The sequence below is a fragment of the Lepisosteus platostomus genome, chromosome 2, assembly GCF_059453375.1.
Source record: "Lepisosteus platostomus isolate fLepPlt1 chromosome 2, fLepPlt1.hap1, whole genome shotgun sequence".
In the NCBI taxonomy this organism is placed as follows: Eukaryota; Metazoa; Chordata; class Actinopteri; order Semionotiformes; family Lepisosteidae; genus Lepisosteus; species Lepisosteus platostomus.
The window spans coordinates 34060686-34074897 of record NC_142612.1 but is presented as its reverse complement, the minus strand read 5'-3'; the positions used below and the strand labels follow the sequence as shown (position 1 = coordinate 34074897).

At 36.4% G+C, this 14212-nt stretch overlaps 1 protein-coding gene across 2 annotated transcripts in view; it reads right to left on the bottom strand.

Annotated features, from left to right (window-relative positions):
• The window catches only part of LOC148676343 (uncharacterized), a 16103-nt gene extending 1891 nt beyond the window's left edge, over nt 1–14212 (bottom strand). Inside the window, exons 1-8 of one of the 2 annotated variants that reach the window (XM_088606640.1) lie at nt 13949–14212; nt 12821–13013; nt 11798–11863; nt 8287–8422; nt 7478–7656; nt 5191–5345; nt 3738–3882; nt 2905–3020 (exon numbers count right to left, since the gene is read on the bottom strand). In XM_088606640.1, coding sequence (XP_088462766.1) covers nt 2905–3020; nt 3738–3882; nt 5191–5345; nt 7478–7656; nt 8287–8422; nt 11798–11863; nt 12821–12869 — 846 coding nt within the window. In that variant the 5' untranslated portion in view covers nt 12870–13013; nt 13949–14212. Of the gene's footprint in view, nt 1–2904; nt 3021–3737; nt 3883–5190; nt 5346–7477; nt 7657–8286; nt 8423–11797; nt 11864–12820; nt 13014–13444; nt 13631–13948 lie in introns of those variants that run through there. The other variant, XM_088606634.1, reaches the window with a different exon arrangement.

Genomic DNA, 14212 nt, shown 5'->3' with positions numbered 1-14212 from the left:
ACTATTCATGTTTGCAGATAATACCAATACAGGAGGATTAGAAAGTACTAAAGAAGAAGAAGATGAAATTCAGAAAGAATTAGATGCAATGCTTCACAAACTACTTTGCACCTTTAACACAAGAGCAGAGTAGTAAAAATAAGTGATAAATACAAAATAGGAAATGCAAAGCTTGAAGAGGCTACATATGAAAAAATACTTAGGTGCTTATTTTGACACAATCTAGGAATAATAATATTTATTATAGACAATACAGTGAAGCAATAAAATTAGGTAACCAAAATGGTAGGATTTATAGTTAAGAGTGGAGACTTTAAATGAATATACATTATGTTAAAACTGTAAAATGCACTAGTAAGATCCCTTTTAGAATATTGCTGAACCAGTGAAACATAAACCAGACAAGTGGAAACTACGTGGAACTGTACTGAAAAGCGAGAACAGGAGTCACTTCTTTACACAAAGGACTGTGAGAATATGGAATAAGCTACTCAGTCATGTTGTTGAAGCAAATACTCTGGCTCTTTTAAAAAAACAACTGGATGAGACTCTAGGTGCCCTCTCATTTTCTTGTCATTTCCCTATATGTTCTTAAATGAAGTCAAGGAAAATTACAGTTCAGTATAAAAAGTGACATTTTCAATGTGTGCTCACATACGTACAGTATTGCTTTTTTTATAAATTGTGTAGTTTGGAAAGCACTATGAAATATTAAGTAAATAAAATTAAAATATGTTTTATAAAATAAGGTTTGATCTTAGTCTTCACCACAGATTATATCAAAGTCTCAGACAAATCTCCACATCCAGAAGGTATGTAGTTGGAAAGCTGAAGGCACATATTTGGTCTACAGTACTCATCTCAGAGAGACCCAGGCCACTCGAAGCTTTCAAAATCTGTAAATAATTTTTTTAGCGCTGCCCTATATTTTCAGGCAGGAAGCTAAGAGATGTCAGGACAGGAGTTCTGATTACTTTAATTTTTGTACATGATCAGACAGAACGCTACTGAAATTTACTATAAGGTAATACTGTATATTAAAATATATCAATGTATTAATATATTTTAAACAAAACGGGAGTTGTACATTTGTTTTTAATGAAGTGTAAGAAATTAAAAATGAGAAGTTGTATATTTTGGGAGTATATGAGAAGGCTGACTACAAAAGAGTGCAGAACACACATTGCAGTCAGAGGTTTGCATGCAGGGAGACCACAGAGAATAAAAACAACACCTGTGTCAAGACAGCAACAGGAACAAGGGTAAATGCACTGCAAAGAGAGGCATTCAGAACACCTTTGTCTTGCAGGCACTATTTTGTACTGTATATGTATTTATTAACAGTGAAATTTGAAAATATAAAATTTCCTTTATGCCAGTCATGGAGTTGTCTCCCTTCACTCAGATTAAGAAACAGGCAAACACTCAAGGAGGTCATATGAATTTCGGTCACCAAATTGCAAAGATATTTTCTCTTTACTCTGCAATCAGTGCAGAGAACAGTTATGTCCTACACTGACAAACTGAAAGAGCTAAACCTTTTCAGTCTTGAACCCAGAAGACTATGAGCAAATTCTCATTTGACCCGATAACAAATACTCAACATCTTTAAATTCATTGTTAAAGTCAACCCAGCATTCTTAAGATTGTTCCAAACACTGAAAACTCTTTGCATAAACAAGTCCCTCATTATCTCAGATTTAAATGTACTTCCATGTAGTTTCCATTTTGTGACCTCAAGTTTATGTTTCACTAGTGATTCTGAAGACATCCACTGGATTCAGTTTATTGGAATTACAGCACAAATGACAATGCTCAGGAACAGCAAGCTCTTTATGTCCCCATGGAATACAGTAATCCCTTGCCAACTGAGAGTTTACCAAACTTGAATCCAAGTACCTGCAAATGTACTCCTGTATACCGGCTCGTCTACAGGGACGCGTTGTACTAAAGAACTAATGTGCATTTAGATGTCCTCGTTACCTCTCGCAAGTGAATGTTTTAAGTGCTGTGCATGTTTCACGATGATAGCTGATTCTACCATGATAATGAGTAAAATATAGTTAAACATTTTAACAATATAAAATACTGTTTCTCAAATATAAAGTACTTATTAAGCAATTAAAATGCTTCTTAAGCAAATGAAAAAGGGTGAAGAATCTAGTGTTGTTAAGCATCTCTAGAAGATACTTTGCAAAAAGGTTAAAGCAACGGTAGGGCAGATTATTTGGTGTTAATGTACCCATGATTTGCACAATTAAAAAAATGAGGCTGCTATCAGAGCAGAGTGATGGTATGCCACCTTCGCTTACATTTTAGTACATGCTACGTGAGCCGAACACTAAAAAAATGGAAAAGGTGTTAAAAATTTGATAGGAAGACCAGACACAAAAAGTATGCATATAATATGTAATAAAGCTTGGAAAGTTTACAATCATTTTCTTAATTCAGTCACGCTGATTGAAGGTAAAAACATTAAAAAACTATTAATTCTACAATTGTTTACAATTTATTTTAGGCAATAGCATTGATAATTTCTTGTTTTTTTATATCTAGAGCATTTCACTTTAGTCTGGACTTTTCATGTGTTCATTTATCTGAGGTGAAAAAAATAATTTTTACAGTTTTCATAGATCCTTTTGAAACTTAAGGTCCCCTAACACTGTGTTTTACAGTCATATTGTCAGGAATGAAACTGAAACTTGTTGCAGTTGGCAAAGGAATTAGAGTACCAGGAATTTATAATATGCTGAGAAACGTCTTGGAAAAAATAAAAATAAAAAAAACATAAAAGCTCAAGAAAAAAGAAAATCTATCAATAATATGCAAAAGCAAAATGACAAGCTGACATCCTTTGTTTTGCATGAGCTGTGTCTATAGAGGGAGCAGCACATGTGATCTTACCAGTGTTATTGGGAGTTGCAGTCTTGGCAAGCATAAAAACCCAGTGTATACAAATAATACTACACACAATAGGGACAGCACGACCAGGAAACAGAACAGCCCTCCAATAAGGGACTCTGGAAGACAAAGAAAATGTCTGTTTACCTCTGCTAATTGACAGAATGTACCCTTATCCAGCATATAATAACACTCTAACACTGGAAATGAATCCAATTTAGTAATGGAAGATGTAAATCTAAATAAACACAAAAAAGTGTGGGCACTGCAGTATCGAACCCTGTCAACACTCAGTGAGGAAATACAGATGAGTCCATTTCAACACAACATATATACAAAAATCCACCTTTAAGTAAAGCTATATTAAGGATAAACCAGTTTGTAACATTATTTTCATAATGGACAGTGCTCTTCCAACAGAAAAGACCTTAAACTAAAATCTTTAGCAAAACAGCAAATACCAAACAGTCTGCTTTCTTATACACTGTAATTCCAGTTCACTATATTTTGGGGACTTGCCTACACATATAAAAAAATCTCAGAATAAAATACCAATGGATATATAATTGATATATCAATCATATATAGTGACATATATATGTCAAAAAACAGGAAATGTGGACTATGGAGGTACTGTACTGACATCAGCCCAAGCATTGAATCATTCTGTATGCATCAATAAAATCAAAATCTGACATTAAGTCTAAAACTGAGATGGGGATTTCCCTAACATAGACACAGATGACAATATACAGCTATTTATTCTTAGTCAAAAGTACTCAAAATGCATACACAGAAATAGATATAAAACATTTTAGCAACATTAAATACTCTACCATGTCTCTGTAGATTGCTTGTGAAGGCACAGGATTCCTCAGATACTCGTGAGATGTGGTCAAGTATTTGGACTGTAATGCAGTACTTCTCACCAGACTCCAGCTGGTCAATAGTTTTTTTCAATCCTTTCATTTGTACTTGGAACTAGAAAACAAAGCCGACAGATGTATTCAATACATGGACATTTTAAAAAATCCTGGTGGAAGTAAAGCATAAGATAGACTGGAACACTGAAAGGCTGCACTCGGGACCTCGAAATCCTTCAAGGAAGATTGCTATTTTTCCCTTCTAATATAAGATGATCTGTTCTAGAAGGACAGGGCAACACACATGGAAAAATAACAAAAGAACAGTACACGGTCACTGAATCATTGTACTGAAGAACCACTTGAAGTGTGGTTACAGAAACTATGTACTGATATTTATTTTTTTTGGCAAATCTGTCCTAATAATGTCCCAAAACATATTAGACTTTTTCATAGTCTTGTCAGTGAAGTTACCGGGGGAGATCTCCACATTTATTTTTAAAAAACTTGTTGTTCTGGCAACCTCTGTTCTATACATCCAAATTCAAACAGCTTTATTGTCATGACCAGAAAATGACAGTGTTGCCAAAGCATATACAACATTTACAATATAAATACATCATAGGACATTTTCATACAACACATAGAACATGATTGAGAGACAGGCTCACTGCTCCTCAGGCTATTCACAGGTAATCTTTCTGAAAGTCACAAAGGATATCAGAGAATCTGGATTTATTAGACCTCAAACAAGTTTTCTTCAAAAACCCCACAACATCAAGTGTGAGACATTCTTGCATAGATGGACATCAATATGCATTTTATGTTGGTGTTTAAAACACATTCTTATGCCATTTGTTCCCCTTCTCACTTTGTGTTTAAATACATGTTGTGTATTTGGCCTAAATGGGACATTTCAAAAAGCACTTATTTGATTATTTAAGAGCAGAGTAGACACTGTGTTTGTTCTACTCTCTGGATGTCTGTCCCAATAAACTTATTCAAAACTGCACTGAACTGCTTCCCTCCACTGGATTGCCAATGTGATGAGTGCACCTCTCTTCAGTCCCTGACGAATTTCAATCAGTCACCCATGGCCTCAGAGCAACCACAACACCACTTGCCAGACAGTGATAAACTCTGTTACTCCAAAAGACCCAGTCTTCTTTTGTGCGAGAATACTCCTTCCTGTTGCCCTCGACAGGATGAAATCATGGTCCCTCATGGGAGCTGGCTTGGAGCAGACACAGAGCCAGCACCAGACAGCGGCAAACTCAGCTATGCCAAAAGACTAGGTCCTCTGCCATGGCAGTATTCTGCACCAGCTAGGTTTCAAAGGGGATTCACTGTAACTGAGTCCTGTCACATTAGAACTGTTTTATATCAGTTTGTATGAAGCAAAGGTTAGCGGCTGTGGCTTGCTTACCTTTGTGCCATCCCTGGTATTGTGTATTTCCAAATTGTATTTCAATTTTTCATAAAATTTAATGATGTTTTCTTCCTCTTCTCTGCCTGGTATCAGCTTTACTTCAAGACAGGTCCCACAGCCCGAGAGCAAGACAGAAGGGGGATCCAAGTGTGCTACAAGGGGAACGAGGTTAAAAAATGTAAAGGTTTTTGAAACCACTATTTAAAACTAATAAAATGCAAAGAGATAAAAATATGCGGTGGAGTGGAGTGGAGAGTGGATACACATCTGAAAAGTAAAACTGTGAAACTCTATCAATTAAAGAAAATCTAAATGCAGAAATACTGTATGTTCTCTTGGTGTCTGGTACAGTGACGCAGTGGTTAGCATTGCTGCCTCACAACCTGTTGCTTTCCAGGATAGGATCCAGCTCCTTGGTGACAATGAATTGGAAGGCGCGGTTAGGTAATGGACGGATGGATCTGTTCCATGGAATGCTACCGTAAGTAATTATTTATTAATAGCACTCATTAATGAGCAGTTCACTTCATCAGCTCTTTCATAATCACTTATGATTACTATGCTGCCAAACCTGACAGAAAGTTCACTACAGCTCAGTTCCCTATTCCAATCAGAAAATTTGCAATGATTGTATATTTCAGTCACACTCCCTTTATTAGTTTACTGAATCCTTCTGCTGACTGCTGTGGATTTATTCACTGTGTCACAACATCTCCTGCATCTGAGGATACAAAAGAGCTGAGATGACTACCTCATTCAAATTATTAGGTATTTGAGATTGGATTTGGCTTTTATGTCACTTAGCACTGTATTAGGCAACTGCTGGTGACCCGAAAAGCTGGTTGATATGGGAATATGAAGTCCTTCTGGGTTCAGTTCCAAAAATGACATTTTCAGATAAGGCTTGGATCTGAATTCGAATTTCCTTATTTTACTTGTTCATCCATGACCCTAACTGCTCTATATTAAATTGCTTATGATCTCTTATACAACATAATAGACAGATAGAGGTAAGGGCAATCATACAGGTTTTCAAATCCTTTTAACCATTTAAGTTTAACAAAAGATCCTCACTTAAATTGAGCCTGCATTTCTACTGCTTTCAAACTATACATTTTCAGTCTCCTAGTCACTAAATGTAAGAAACAAATCTATTTGATTTTCAGTGCATTTTATTAATTACACCTTTTGCAGTGAGCTTCTCTGAAAATATATCATAGTACAATAATACACTCAAAGGCATTGTTGAAATCCAATCTGCTTCAAAGACTTTGATAACAGTAATAAATTAATTTTGTTTAAATCTAAGTTTCTCTCCGACTCTACATATTGAGCCTTCTGAGAATTTATTGGAAATAAACTGAATCCCAAATTAAGCCATTAGAATGCTGAAATTGTCCGTGTTCAGTACAGATTACCAAAATCACTTTTTCTCAAATATTGGACTTAATACAGTTCATGATGGCAGGAACTTTTGTGCGGTCATACTATTTTCAAAAGATCCTTTAAGAAAGTTATTAATGGTAAAATAATATACTCTCTTTAAAATCCCTCTATGGAACAAGCTACTCAATCATGTTGCTGAAGCTGGTATTCTGTTTTCTTTCAAGAAATGACTAATCTTGGAGGAATTAGCTACTAACTACCAAGCAGGCTAGATAGGCTTAAATGGCCTCCTCTGTCTGTAACTGTTCTCATGTTCTTTTAATGATCTTTCTGTCAAAGTCTTTAAAAAAAACAATGCTTTCAGCTAATGTTTAATTATTACAGAATTAGAAGCAGACTAGCACATTGAATACAACACAACCCATTTCTCTATCTGTACAGAAATAACATTTAATCTAAACAGTACAATAGCACAAAAATGGGCAGATTTATTTAATATAACTTGAGTTTCTGGAATAAAAACATTGTTAAAGGTTTTGTCAGGTTGTGGGTTCAGGTCAGGTTCTGCAGAAGCATTGTATTGGAAGTGAAGTGTAGAAATTGGGCCTATGCAGAAGTCTAGGTTGCAGTATTAAGAATCAAGTACATTCGAAAATCAAGACTATCCAAATAACAGAAAAACACACACAGTAAGTTCACATAAACACCACAGAACAGGAACTGTCATGAGATGACAGATACAAAAAAAAACATCTCAAAGATGCACTGTGAAAAAGCTTGGCCACTAATGTTCAACATTTTTCAAAGTGATTTGGCTCCACTTTGTTTTAACATTTTTTCAAAAGGTCAAATCAGAATTCACAGCTGAAATACCAGTGAACATGAGAGAAAGACTTACTATGTTTTATGGGATGGAACGCCTTATCCATATCAGTCCAGGTTGACTCCTGTGTGTCACTGTAGGCCTGGACACTAGCAAAGTACTCGTCCTTTATATTTTTAAACACCTCCGTCAGGTCACATTCTCTTGGATTGCTGACATTCTGGCAAGATGGAACACTGGTCCAATTGCCTCCACTGCAAAAAAATCCACATCTGGCATTAAAGCTTTAGTCATTAAAAAAGGTAGAATATTACAAGATACAAGCAGACTATAAACAAAGCATGAGGAAGGGAACCTTGTTATAGATGAGATAGCAACCCAAGCAGACCCGAGTAACGATAAATGACCTTACTCATCTTTTAGAATGAGTAAGGATGAACTAAATCTCCTCAAACCTTCAAAGGCAACACGATGAGACATTGCTTAAACAACAATCACATGAAAATAGCTAAGAACAGTGAAAAGCAACATATAATTTATTTAGATGTGTAATGCACTGTATCATAAGTCTCTCTGAAAATAAATTACCAAAAGAAGATCCATCATTTTCTCTAGATAGGAAGAGTGCCCTGGTGGGACAATTATGTTGACATACTACAGAGTGAAGGGAGAACGTGCTTAACTGCAGTGAGTAATGCATGTAACTATTTTCCTTGAAGCTTTTAGCTGCAGTATATTATATAGAAACAGACTTTCATTAACGGGAAGATGGAAAGAGAAAGACAGACACCAACACTGATTAGCTAATTTAGGTCTTTTTAAACTACAAATGTAATCTTAGCAAAGTCTTATAGTTGTATAAAATAAACATGGAGAACACATACTTAAGAGCATAGATTTTAACTCTGTACTGAGTTCCAGAAGGTGATCCAGGTCCGGATTCCCACTTCAGAGTGTGAACGAAGTTGTGAGAGATAACAGTCACATTGAGGGGTGCAGGTAGTCCAGTTTTTTTCAGTGCTACAAGAGTAAACAGCAATAAACTGCATCAGCAATAAACTGTTATGCCACAGACGCTGTGTTTATGTGTGTCTGAGAGAGAGAGAGAGAGAGAGAGAGAAGGGTACTCCTGCTCTGAGCTAAAAGTCTAAAAGTTCACAAACTTTTAGACTAAAGGAAAATGGCCTTAAATATTTAACTATATTGCTATAATTGGGCTATAAAAGGAAGATAGCTATAATGTTAAATATTTCAGGCGTTACACTTCTATATTAAAAACAATAAACATAGAAGGCACAGAGGTGTTATACGGACAGGAATAGTAATATCTCTAGTATACAAAAAGATCAACAAAAACAAACCAAGAATTCTTCTATTACACGTAATGTCATCGAAACAGTAATTAGAACAGAACCATAGTGAAATATTGTTCTGATGGATAGCCAACATGGACTGTTACTTATTGGTTAATTAGGGGCAGCACAGAGGCAGAGTGCTTAGTGTTGCTGCCTTGCAGCACTGGAGCTCTGGGTCCTGGGATGCTATCTGAGTGGAGTTTGTATGTTGTCCCCGAGTTCACATAGGTTTCCTCTATGTACTCCAGTTTCCTCCCACTGTCTAGTCATACTGGTGGGTTAAATTGCTTCTGGAAAAACTGTCCCTGGTGTGAGTCTGCGTTTGTGTGTGTCTGTATGTGCAATGTGATAGACAGATGTGCCATCCAGGCTATCTTTGCGCCCATTGCTTGTTTCGGCTCCCCTGAGACCCTGGATTGGATAAAGTGGTTAGAAAATAAATGGATGGATGATTGGATGGTTAGTTAATTTAGACAAAAAACAATAAACAGTGGCAGTGCATGCAAACTGAGTATTTTACATGCCAAATTTAGTTTATCGTAAAGTAATTACAGGTAAATATGCAAACAGAGACGATGTAATTAGTATAACCCCAAAGAGATTTGTATTAGGATCTTTACCATGCCTAATGTATATCAATTTATCTAAATTCTGATACTACTATTAGTAAGGTAAGAAGATTAAACAGAAAAGGGATGAGACAATGACATATAAGCAGCGCAGGAAATTATATTAACCTGCATTCACACCACAAATGTTGCAATAGGGCCACCACAGAGCCTGAATTTGTTGTCTTTTTTTAATTAAAAATATATAGGAAGGCACATTATACACAATTAAATACACATTAACATTTGTCTCAAAGCTACCTGGCAGTGATATGCATTCTCCTTTTCAGCATCTTCTCTAAATAATAGTCATAACAGGCTGTGTTTTACAGTACACTGCTGCTTGTACTAGAACTTTCTAGAAATTGGTATTTTCCTGTGTAGACACTACCCTGACTGGTTCCAAAAAACTGATTGTGAATTGTAGGTAAAACACATTAAAATGACAGCTTTAAAAAAGAGTTTAGTAGAAAACTATAGTCTTTTCTGTCCCACTGGCTTCTATGTTCCATACAGACATTAATCCTTTTAAAATTTCTAACGGTTCAATAAAAGTACAGAAGCAATGGTAACAAACATTGCCTATATACTGGGGAATGTAAGTAAACAACCAGATGACTGCTTTGTATTAATACATTTTATAGATGCCAACTGATTAAGAAGTAATTAGGAAAGGAGATTTTCTTGGTCATATCTTTTCTTTTGAATTCCACAACAGATTAAACCTGTTCAAGTGACTATTTTTAAATCACTACCAGAAATATTTTGCAGTAGTACAAATACACAACACAATTAAAAATTCTTTTCCCAAAACGCATATTTTAACAATTATTAAGGCCACTACTATTATTAAAGCAAGCAGTCAAGTCACCCTGCAAATCACAACTAGCAACCCACTGACGCTAACCAGGTGTAAGCCTGGCCAGTATGGGAGACCTCCTGGGAAAAACTAAGGTTGCTCCTGGAAGAGATATTAGAGGGGCCAGTAGGAGGTGCTCACCCTGCAGTCTGTGTGGGTCCTAATGCCCCATTATAGTGACAGGGACACTATACTGTAAAAAGTATAGTCCTTTGAATGATACATAAAATGAAGGTCCTGAATCCCTGTGGTCTTTAAAAATCCCAGGGCGTTTTTCTAAAAGAGTAGGGGTGTTACCACTGTGTCCTGGCCAAATTTCCCCTCTGGCCTTTACCAATCATGGCCTCCTAATAATCCCCATCTATGAATTGGCTTCATCAGTCTGTTATTTTCCCCATTGATAGCCACTGTGTGGTAACTGTACTGTGTGCACTATGGCTACTGTCACATCATCCAGGTGGGGCTGCACACTGGTGTTGTGGAGGGGAGTCCCCATAATGTGTAAAGCTCTTTGAGAGGAGTGTCCAGAAAAGTGTTAATAAGTGTAAGGAACTGTTAATTAGAATTATAGAGTTTTTCTTTTCTTTATTATAATAAATCACTTTAGAAGTCGCAAATATTTAGCTAATTTTAGCCCATCACTTGCACTGTGATTTATATACTTATATCATTGGTTACTATTTAATAAAAGCTGTTGAAAAAACATTAAATATACAATTAAAAAACAAAGGATATTTTTATATCGTATTAAAAGTAATGTTTTCCTTATAAATGCATCTGAGACTTCAATCTGACTTGCTTCAAAACAGTTGCTCTCCCACTGTTTTGCAATTTGGCTCACTACAGTGTTCCTACTGACAAATACCAAACACCACTCACAATCAGAGGAAGAAGTTTCAGAAACATGACTGTTACTACTAAGCAGAGAATACAGGCACAGACACAGGACTCATGTTCCAGGCTGTCAGGCAGCTTCTCCCTCAACAGTGTTTGCTCAGTTTTGCTGGGAGTTTCTGGTCATTGATAGCTAACGTTAGAGCCCAATTAGGAGGCCTTAACCAAACACATATGAAAAATCAATGCACCGTACACTAAATTAATATGGCTGTTCTGTACTGTACTGAGTTACAGTACCTCGGTTCAAAGGATAGAGATAAAAGGACAGTTACACCATATTTCCTTTTTGAAGCATTTGATCAAAGTTTGAACACTTTGCAGATATATTTTGTATAAGGATATACAAACTCTACAAATATCACAAAAATCGGTGCATTGTCGCACCGATGCATTCATTGTTGTCATGGGCATCTTGGAGATATATTTTGTATTAGGATATACAAACTCTACAAATATCACAAAAAATAAATTGGTGCATTGTCGCACCAATGCATTCATTGTTGTCATGGGCATCTTGCAGAAACTGCACAGCCAAGTTTGTGATGGGGACACTCTGGGACCCTCTGGAAGCACCTGGGCAGGAGTTATGGTACTAACTACCAAAAGAGAGAGGAGAAGAGAGGTGTTGCAGAGGCCTTCCCTGCATTAGTAACCCGCTTTATAGGTAATGTCTGACCTGTGCCTTCTCTGGCCTCCACACTCTTGCCTTGGCTCTGGGCATTTTCTCCAAATGAGTGAGGATCTGTTAACAAGACAAAGTAAGAGATAATAAGAGGAAATGGGAAAGATCTGTATTCAGAAAGAAATGTGAGGAAGAAAAAATGACACAGAATAATAACAATTAACGAGCACACTTAAGATTTCTACTATAGCTCACCTTACAAAATAATAAATGCAGGCAAACCAATATGGTGACAGCAGTTGGCTGAGCAAGACATTTTGGGGTTTTGAGATTTCTGCTGCATCTGCTACTGTTTAATAACATGGGGCAATCGATGTCATCACATACTTCTCAGACTTTTGCCTTTGTCACCATTTCCTTTTCTATCTAAATAGTTGCATGTGTTGCTGTTCGGCCATATTTTACATTTTCTAATGCAAAATACTGCTTTATTCAGTAACCTAACATAAAAATGGGAAGTCATAAGGCAAAACCCTTGCCAGCAAAAAATGGACTCTGTAATCTCATAATCCCCAGAAATGAAGTTAATTTTTTGTTACAGAGAAACATTTTGTCCTTTCCATTTAAACTTTTAAGGCCTCTTCAGCACTGATCTCTTGAATTGACTTTGACTGCTGGTGCTGGAGTAGCAGTAAGGCAAAACAATAAGTGAAAACTACTGATTCCATTGGCAAAGATAAAGAGAAAAATGTACAGTACGTAAAAGTGAATAATAAAAGGACAGCCTGTACAGTTATTTTGCTACTTAACAGCAATGTCGTCTCCAGATTCTCCAAAAACATACATAGATGTGGGCATCCCACATTTCCTTTTAGCTGAGATTTACTTTGAAGAAAACTGAGCAATGTTATACATATCAAACACTATTTAAAATCACCTTGTTAATAATTACAAATTATAAAAATAATAAATATTCCAACTATATAAGCAGTTTCCACGCATAGTTTTAGACAATGCTGTGGAGAAATAATTACCGAGGACCTTTTGTTACAATGCTGTTGAGGCACAGAAACTTACCAGCAGAAAGGACCTGGAAAAAGCAGAAGATCCATACCAGGGGAAACATCACTATACAGGTAATCTCTTGCAGGATTTGCCCCTGTTCTCCTGTGGAATGCTCATTTTTGACAGGGGAGTAACTGAAACTAACCCTTAATCCCTGTCATGATCACCAGCTCCTGTCCTTTGCTGAGGCCCAATTGCCAAAAGCCTAAAGAAGAAAAAAAGTAAGAGTCTGTAGGTAACTGCTTTATCCTTGGAGAATTAACATGAGCCAGAGTCTAACTTAGACAAACAAGCACAAGATACAAGAGTATACCCATGGACATCAGTCCATCACAGGGCAGAGGGTGTAGAGATATAACATGGACAGCTTGTCTCTGGATTTTATATCATGATCAAGTCATTATCATAACCTCCAAAACACTTGAACTACAGATCAAGATGAATGCGAATAACAATCGTAGAGATGTCAAAAAAATTCCTGTCTAGTCTTAAGAGCTAAAATTGCCACTCGTGTGTCGTTATTAAAGCTGTAGGACATTTGTAAAAGAAATGACTTCGTTGACTCCTATCTGAACAACAGGGAGTATGAATAAAAGTGAAAATGAATTCAGCCGAGAACGCGGTGGACGCACTTACCAATTTTTTATATTTTCATGTTTAATGACCATGAATCAGCTCTTGTTAATTAAGGTTCTTTGATTCTGTCGCAGTAGGTTGTAGCCAGCTACGGACCGAGTGCACAGAGCATAGCCATAAAGTAATAAAAAAAGATTTTGTACATCGGCGCTCCTGCAATGTTTTCCGCAAATGAAACAATGTCACAATGTCAATGTCACAATATCAAAAAAGATACAAAAAGCGAAAGTGGACAAATCAGTGATTTTTTTCCACATGAAGCATGAGACCAGAGAGAAAACATGTAACGAAAACGTTAAAAGAAAGCAAAATTGGTAAATCAGGCTTATTCATTTTCTAACAGTACAGTCCCGGCTGTACACAACTGTATTACATTTTTACTCTAACTGCTGCTTAGTTCGTAACAGTATGCGGTTTTACACTTCATATTCCCATTTAAATTTCACAATAAAAAAAATCGCGCACAACAACCTTTTCTTTCTCAACAAAAATGAAGAGGCCAACCTTAGCCAAATCCCGTTTGATGACAATCAATATACTATCCACAGCGATTGTTTTTTTTTCGCCATTTTTGCCAAAGGCTTCAGCTTGACTAATTGGATCTTGCTCTTTCGGTTCAACTCCGTTAACGACAAATAAAAATATGATTATATTGACATAGAATTTGTTCTATTTACTATGAACTACATGCAACAAAATGACGGATCAAAAGAATGAATCTCTCGGTCTTCATATTTGTGCCGATTTCTAAGACATCCGCTTCAACTT